Consider the following 8,357-nt stretch of genomic DNA (forward strand, 5'->3'; position numbering starts at 1 on the left):
GCTCCTGCTCCGGCTCCAGCTCCTGCCTGGCTTGACTTGGCTCGGCGGAGCCCTGGGCCCGGCCCGACCCCAGGTCCGGGTCCCCGATGCTTCTCCACTCGCAGTGACAGTTAACTCGCTCCGACTTCCCCCGTCCGGGACAATTACTGCCGCTCTCCGGCGGGCGCTGTCCCCGCTCCCCGGTCCCCTCGGCCCGGCCGGGCAGCTTCGCTCGGCTCCCTGGAGAAAGGAGCCGCGCTCAGGCTGCCCGCCGCCGCTGTCGCTGCAGCCTGCAGAGTCGGGGCCGGTTTCGTCTTTTTTTTTTTTCCGACCTCATCAGCTTTTTTTGAAATGAAAAAAAATTGAGCGCTTTTTGAGTTGAAAAACCCGCCCCCATTTTAACGGCACAGTTTTAAGGAGGCTCTGCAGAGTTAGGGAGCCCGGGGAGCGGGAAGGCCCGGGCACCGCCCACGCCCCGCCCCCAGGTCGGTGCTCACAGCCAGCCCTCTTCCCTCCCCTCCCCCCACCCCCCCTTCCTTGGCGAGAGGCAGCCGCGTCGCCCCGCTGCCCCGCCGGCCCGGCGGCCAGGCCCCAGCTGGAAGCTCTGCGAGCCGTACCGCTGTGCGGTGTTGGGCTGCGTGGGGATGGGCAGGCAGTGCTGGGCCGGCCCGAGCCGGGTCGCGTTGGGCTGTGCAGTGATGGACAGTGTTTGGATGGACAGCTCTGGGTTCTGCTGAGCCTAGTCGGGCAGGACATGGGCGGCCCCGACCCGCTCCTGCGGGTCGCCAGCAGAACCTTGGCAGCGCCCGAGAAGCCGCGGTGGGGAGGGGGGAGGGAGGGAGGGAATGACAAAGGGACCGGAAGAGTCCCCGGGGGCGCCAGAGGTCTGCGTCCCTGCAGCTTGATGGGGGGCGGCGGCCCAAGCGGCCCGGCAGGCTTAGGCTGGAGGAGTGGTCAGACCGGCCCCTGGGCCCCCGCCGTCCCCCTCAAGCCCTCGAGGCAGTCGGGGCTCCCCTGGGTAGAGTGACGGGCGGTAGAGGGATCAGGCAAGCCTACCTCCCTCCTCTTCCCCAGAGGAGCTGGGCAGTGCCAGCCCCGCACCTGCCCGGACAGCTCGCAGGAGGGGAGCGGGAAAGCAGGGTAGGGTGGGCAAATGACGCGGATTCCTAGTGAGACAAGCGCCCAGGAGAGGAGGCAGAGAGAGACCCCCAGTTGGCGAAAAGCCAGGCCCTGGGACAGGGCCAATGTTGAAGAGAATTGATGTATTAGCTCTGAAACCGTCGTTTCTAGTGTCAAGGACTAGAAACCCTGAGAAGGGCTGGGGGGGGGGGGGGGGGAGGCGGGGGAAGGGAAGAGGAGGATGGGGGAAGGGCGAGACCTAGTTGGTCTGGAGGCCGCTGATGGAGTTTTCCAGTAAGGCACATTTTGCTGGAGTTGACAATCCTTCCTTTGAGCTTCTGCTTCTTTCTTCTCTCCCTCCATTCTGGAGGGAGAAATCTCTTCCTTAACGATTTCAGCTACCAGTAAGATGACAACTCTCTTGGGCCTTGTTTTGCCCATACAATAATACAGAGATTTTCTCTTTCAGATGGGTAAAGTAACTGACCTAGTTACTGCTTTCTATCATTTTTCGGCCTTAAAACAGACACATTTGTTTGTATGAAACAGCCCCTTGGTCAGAGGGATAACCTATTTTTAAAAAAAGAAAGAGAGAGAGACAGAGAGTCAAGAGGTTTTGGCCTCCAAGCACCCATATTTACTCATAGGCCTCTGGCAACATCTGACTGTATAACCCTGAGGTCTGTTGTACCAGCAAGAACAAAACTCACCAGAAATGTTTTCCTGCTTCCAAAATAGTTTTACCTGGCAACACAAGGACAGGTTGCCTCAGAAGGCAAGATTGTGTGGGGGAAGGTTCCCCCCCCCTCACTTATGTTCTTAGACAGCAAAACTGAACCTGAATTGGGAATTCAGTTGACTATTTCAGAGGGGTTGAGTTTTTCTTTCATTTTTCCACTTATTGGACTAAAGGATGTAGCTCATATTTTTAGCATGATACCAGTTAATGAATAGGAATATATGTGTAATAAGTCACTTAATTATCATGGGAATTTACAATATAATCTTTTACTACAACTGAGAGATGTGAATAATATTACATTGTTTTTCAGTGATAAGAAATTGGCATTAGTCCAATTAAAATTTGCTTTTTGTAACTTAATATGATTTCTTTGCTTAGGACAGGATGTTGTAACTTATCTAATGAGGAGGCATGCTAAATTATGTATGCTATATATGATCTGTTTACATATGTACATCACATTTTCCATGTTGAATTAATTACTAAGGAAGTTTTATGGTTATTGAATCTACTCATAGAAGCTATTGTATTAATATACCACATGAGGCTCAGTTAAAGGCCTTGGGAACAGGATCTTCAAATATCTGTTATTGGGGAAAGGTAGTGGACGAGTCCTATGCGCCCACAAAGGACAAAATGAGCACCAATGGGTGGAAGGCAGAGCTCAATTAAAATAATAGGTTTAGATCTTCCCTCATTTTAAAGATCAGGGACTTGAACTGAACCATATAAAAGTTAAGTGACTTGGCCAAGGATACACAGATGCTAAGCAGCAGAGCCCAGATTGAACTGAAGTTGCTCTAAGGCTAAATTCAGCACTTCTCTTCCCATATCTCACTTCCCCCATGAGGAAGAGCTTTCTAATCATTTGAGGTGTTCACAAATGGAATGGGCTGTTTTATGCAGTAGTGAGCTCCCTGTCACAAGCATTATTCATTCAGAAGCTGGCTGACCATCTGTCAGTAATATCAGAGAGTGAACTCCTGCACTCATTAGGTGGGGCCTTATCTCAAGTCAAACATCATAAACTTACCTCTAATGACAAAAAGCTGAAAATCCCAGTCATCATGAGACTGATAACCTTTACTGTTTGGTGGTCTCCCCCACCCCTTCACCACCTTTTCAAGTAGCCCTATTACATGCTGCAACTGGTAACTTTTGATATGGTCACACAATATACTCTCCCAGTGCTGAAAAACATGTCCTGTATTGGAGACTAAATGCCAATTCAGCTGGAACCCTTTCTTGATTTTTTGAAGATTACAACCATTATATTGTTAGGAGTCTCTAGAAAGCTACAGCAATAATTTCATTTTATGCTTTGTCCTTAAAGACTCAAGACTGCAAAACTTTTTTGTTCATTTGTTAGTGTTTGCATTTCTTCCCTCTGTCCCAAAGGCTTCTTCTGGGATGTCTGTCTAGATCCCCCAGATAGGGGGCAAACAGATCATGTGGGCCCAGTTGGCCTTTTATGTTTCTTAAGCCCAGGCTTCTGTTATGTTTCTTACACCCAAGCAGCTTCTCATTCTTTGGTAAGAAGACTGTTTTCTTTCCAAAATGAAAATAAAAGTGTTCAATAAGCTTGCCAGTATCTTACAAATAACAATGGCCAATGTGCTTTTTTTTTTTTAATGGGCTTCTTTGTTCCCAAAACATTTTTATGTTCATGATATCATCTAAGCCTCAGCATTTAAGCAATGGAGATGATTATTTCTCTTTTACAGATAAGGAGACTGAGGCTTAAAAAAAGGGAAATGACTTGACCAAGGTTACAGAGCTGGAAAGTTGAAAATCTGGAACTAGAACTCAGGTCTTTTGACTCAGACTCATTATTTTCAGATGCCTCCCCCCTCCCCCCATTTCCTCAGTTGCCTTTCTGAATTGGAGGGCTCCAGCTGAACAGCATATGACAAGATAAAGGATATTTTCAATTGGTCTAAATCTAAATAGCAAATGATATCGGTGTTAAAATGTCTTACATTACATTTGTGAAGGGAGCATGAATTAGCTAAAAATGCAATGGGTGTATGTGTTTGAAGGGTGGAAAGGGGAGGAAAATGAATTTTAAAGAGGACCAGGAAAAGGCCAAAAACCAGTCTATGAGGTTTTTTTTTTTTAAATTCTGACTTAATGAAGTTGTGTGACATGATTTATTTTTATGATTATTGATAAGTGGGGGGTTGTGCAAAATGACTTCTCAGGTCAGAAAATTGTGAGATAAATTCCTGAGGGAAGTAGGAAGCCTGTGGTTTCCTTTAAGGAGAAAGTTCTGGGAAAATGGAAACTGCTCATTGCTTCTGATTTGGTCTTTATGTTCCTTCCCTTCATTTTTCCAGAGTGTAAAGTCACTGTGTATCCTGGATTTCCAAACATTGATTATTTGGTCAGACTGAAAGAAGAATTCCACTTCAGAAGTTCAATGAACTTTGCCTTACAGATTCAGCTGAACTCAGTTCTAGACATTGGAGGGGTACAACAAAGTCATGTAACATGCCACAAAGTTCTTCTGATCTTACTGGAGATTTATATACATTGCATAGATAAAACAATGTGAGAAAACATGACAGTGTATAATAAAGTTCTACATTTTATGGTATTAAGGACTATGGGAGATCAGAAAGAGGAGAGCTCAATGGTTGTTTATTTATTCAAAAAGTGTTTATTAATCACTTGTTACGTGCCAGGAATTGTATTAGGTGTTATGGCTACAAAGACAAGAACTTAAATTGTCCTAATCCTTAAGAAATGCATATTCTATTAGGCAAAAAAAAATTGTAATATATATGTAATATATAATCTATGTATATATTCAATGCATATCATGTATATGTGTAGATATATGTAATATCTATCTATCTATATAGAGAGAAGTAAATGCAAAATACAGATTAACTAACTTCTGGGTGAAATGGAGGGTCCCAGCACTGAGGAGGCTCAGGTTAGGCCTGTAGTAAGGCTTTTGTGGAGCTCTGGACTCCAAGAATTGGCACGAAAAAGACTTCCTCCAAAGGATAGCCTAGGTCATAGTGCAGATTTAGGAAAGAGATAGAATGTTGTGGATGAGCAATAAATAGGAAGAAATCAAGTGTCTGGAATGTAGCATTCATGAATAGGAGCTGTGTATAATAAAAGTTAGGTAGAGCTAGGTGTGAAGAGTTTTGAAAGATGAAGAAGGGTTTATGTTTGTTTTATCCTAAAGGTAACAGGGAGCCACTGGAGGATTTTTGATGAGAGTGACTTTGATCAGGTCTGTGCTCCAGGAATACCACTTTGTATTTTTCTTTAAAAAAAAAAATCTCATTTCGTATTGGCATCTCTTGTTTTTATATCGTCTTCACTTCTGAATTTAGTTATCTTCCCCCATACCTCCCCACCTAGCTACCTATTTTTTATCTTTGTAACCAAAGAGGGAAAAAAAGCAGTTCGGTAAAACTAGCAGATCTACCAAGTTTTACAGTATATAAATGATGAGGGGTATGACTGGCTGCTGTCTGGGGGATGGTTGGGATTGGGGTGGGATGCAGAGATTGCAGGCAGGGAGTCCAATTAGGAAAATATTTTGCCTTCCAGGTGAGAGGTGATAATCTTTCTTTGTGATACCTCAACTAGGTTGGTGGCTGCTTGAGTGGAGGAAAGGAGCTGGAAGGCTAGATAGAAATAAGACTGGCCTACTGATTGGATAAGAGGAGAGGGGGCAAAGTTTAGGGGAACTCCAGTTTTGCAGGCCTGGGGCCTAGAAGGGTGGTTGTGTATGCAGTGCAGACTTAGACCTAAGAAGCCTTGATTTTATTCCCACATCTGAGTCTTGTTCCTCCAGTGAGCCTCAGTTTCCTCATGTAGGAAGTGAGGTCCCCAATACTCAAAGGATTGTTGTGAAGAAAACTGCTTTGTAACCCTTAAAGCCTTATAGAAACAAGGTAATGGATGATATTGTCAGGCACTAAATGCATGAGAGCCTTGGCTGGTTGTGGTGAGGGCCTTATGGAGGAAGTAGGCCTTGAGCTAGGCCTCAAGACGCTGGTAGACATGAAAATGATGATCTCAGTGGTTGAGATCTTCCTGCCTTATAAAACATTTTCACACCAATTTTCTCATGTGATCTTCACAACACCCCTGTGAACTAGTCAGGGAAGGCCTTTTTTATCCATCTTTGATGGTTGATAAAATAGGTGCAAAGAAGGAAAGTGATTCTTTGCTTAGAGTCTCCTGATTTATCCTTCAATAATCTCATGAATGCCCCACACTGGCTCATTTTAGATAGGTGGTGGAGAAACATTGTGTGTGTGTGTGTGTGTGTGTGTGTGTGTGTGTGTGTGTGTAGTGGCAGTGGTAGTAGTTAGAAGTTAGAGAGCACTGAGGTGTGGAGAACAGCATGAAACCTGGTCACTGAAGCACATCCAGGCCACCATAGAGGGAAAAAAAAAGGCTTTGGAGATGGCATTAATCCTGATTACCTGTGGAGGCACAGTTCTCCATCTGTCTTGTTCTGAGTATGACTTATTAGAGAAGGCACTTGATTACACAGTAATGGCACTGTAATTTAGGTTTTAGACGTATTAGTGTTTTTTTTTCTTTCCTCTCCTGATTCATGTCCATTTTCTCTATTTGGATTCTACCCTTTCCTGGGCACATATTCATCCCAAAAGATACAAGTCAAGCAATCAAACATTTCATATTAAACCAACAAGGGATTTCCCCTGTTTCAGGCAAATTAAACATTTCACAGGGAATTAAAAACTTTTTTTATAGCTTGAGAATCTGGTCTAGTAGGATCTGATTGAGATTTCAGGCAGTACAAGGCTATACCTACATACTCTCCTTAATGCTTAACAACTAAGAAACTACAAAACTTAATTAGTTTGCAGATTACAAACTCTCAGTGGAAAGTAAATGTTCTTCCCTTCCAGGAAGATAGTGGTTTGCAAAGTTAAATTTAAAACCATTCCTAGGTCATCCTCTCCACGAGCCTTCAGGCTTCACTGCACATGGTCTTTGGTTGTTCTAGGCTCAGAACTCGTCCTGATCTCTGACCGTCTGTCAAACTCAAGGCATCGGTCAATGATTGCTTCAGCACCAGGTCTTCACCAAGCCAAGGAAGCTTGGGCTCGGGTGTCGGGGCCGCCGAGGCGGGAGAGGAGCCTGGGGACGTCGGCTTCAGGCGACACCACCCAAGTGACCTTGGACGGGACTCGCAAGTCGCCTTTCCGGGCCTCAGTTTCCCCTCCGGCACCAAAACCAAGATTCTCTTGGGAAAGGGGCGAATCCGTCTGGAAGGGACCTCAGGGGTCACCCTTGGTCAGACTTCATGGTAAGGTGGGGAAACTGAGGCACGGGGCGAGGCAGTGACCTGGGATCATAGGTCTGGGGCTGGGAGGGGCCTCGGAGGTCAGCGGCTCCAGGGCTCTCATTTTACGGACAGGGAAACTGAGGCGAGGTGATGGAGCCGACACGGGAGCCCAGGCTCCAGCCCCGCTCTGGGGCCCCGGGTGTCTTCTCCCAGGGCCTCAGGGAGATACAACGCCTACGGGCGGCCCCCTCGCTGGCCCAGGGCGAAGCCTCTCGGGCTCCCTCGGAGCAAAGGTCCTGGCAGGACCCGGACGCGGCGGCTACAGAGGACTGTAAAAGAAACCGGGAGAGTCGGGAGGCCTCGTGCGCGCGCACGCTCGTACGTGCCAGCGTGCGCGCCACTTGGGCTCCGGCGGCGACAGCGCTCGCCTCGCCTCTCCCCCGGATCCCGGAAAGACGTCGCCCCGCCCCTCGCGGCTGACGCTTGACAGGAGGCCGGTCACGTGGCAGCCGCAAAGCGACGCTTTGCGACCCCAATGACAGGCAAAATGTGCGACAGCGGCGGGGCCGGCCAACCAGGGGAGGAGGCGGCGGCGGCGGCGGCCGAAGAGGCTGAGGCAGGAGCAGCTGAGGCAGCGGCGCGGACTGAGCCGGAGCCGGAGCCGGAGCCGGGCAGCTAGTGGAGCTAAGGAGGAGGACGAAGAGCCGGAGTCTGCGGCGGCGGCCAAGAAGGCGGCGGAGGAGTCGGAGCCGAGGCCGGGGCAGCGCCGGGACCGCCGGGGAGGGGGCGCGGGGAGGGCCCGGCTTGGCTCGGCTTCGCGGCCCGCGGCGGGCCATGAGCTCTTAGGCCCCGTCCCCCTCCCCGACCCCGGCCCTGTCAGGCCCGGCCCGAGCAGCCGCAGCCCGAGCAGCCGCTGCAGCGGCAGCAGCCTGAGCCCGGGGCCGAGGGGCCCGAGGAGGCGGCCATGGCGTCCAACATGGACCGGGAGATGATCCTGGCCGACTTTCAGGTGAAGGACCTGGGAACGGGGGAGGGCGCTGGACCCCCGCCCCTCGGCCCTCGGTGCACCTCCCCCGACCACCGTCCTCGCACTCCCAGCGCTCCCCTGCCTGTGCTCCTGTCCCCTGCGGGTCCTCCCCCCCTCCCTCCTCCGGGTCCTCCCTCTCCCCCTCACCCCCTCCCTCCTCTGGGTCCTCCCTCTCCCCCTCACCCCTTCTCTCCTCCAGATCC

General features: G+C 49.2%; 1 protein-coding gene across 3 annotated transcripts in view; it reads left to right on the forward strand.

The window, feature by feature from the left end:
* Window positions 1-7,681: 7,681 nt before the first annotated feature.
* Window positions 7,682-8,357, forward strand: part of LOC138165359 (FAS-associated factor 1) — a 419,204-nt gene continuing 418,528 nt past the window's right edge. For all 3 annotated transcript variants that reach the window (XM_069093610.1, XM_069093612.1, XM_069093611.1), the window contains exon 1: window positions 7,682-8,136. In XM_069093610.1, coding sequence (XP_068949711.1) covers window positions 8,092-8,136 — 45 coding nt within the window. In that variant the 5' untranslated portion in view covers window positions 7,682-8,091. The remainder of the gene's footprint in view (window positions 8,137-8,357) is intronic.

Source organism: Petaurus breviceps, unplaced genomic scaffold (assembly GCF_028583685.1).
Source record: "Petaurus breviceps papuanus isolate PSGF00001 unplaced genomic scaffold, PetGlider_PUasm1.0 208, whole genome shotgun sequence".
Lineage (NCBI taxonomy): Eukaryota > Metazoa > Chordata > Mammalia > Diprotodontia > Petauridae > Petaurus > Petaurus breviceps.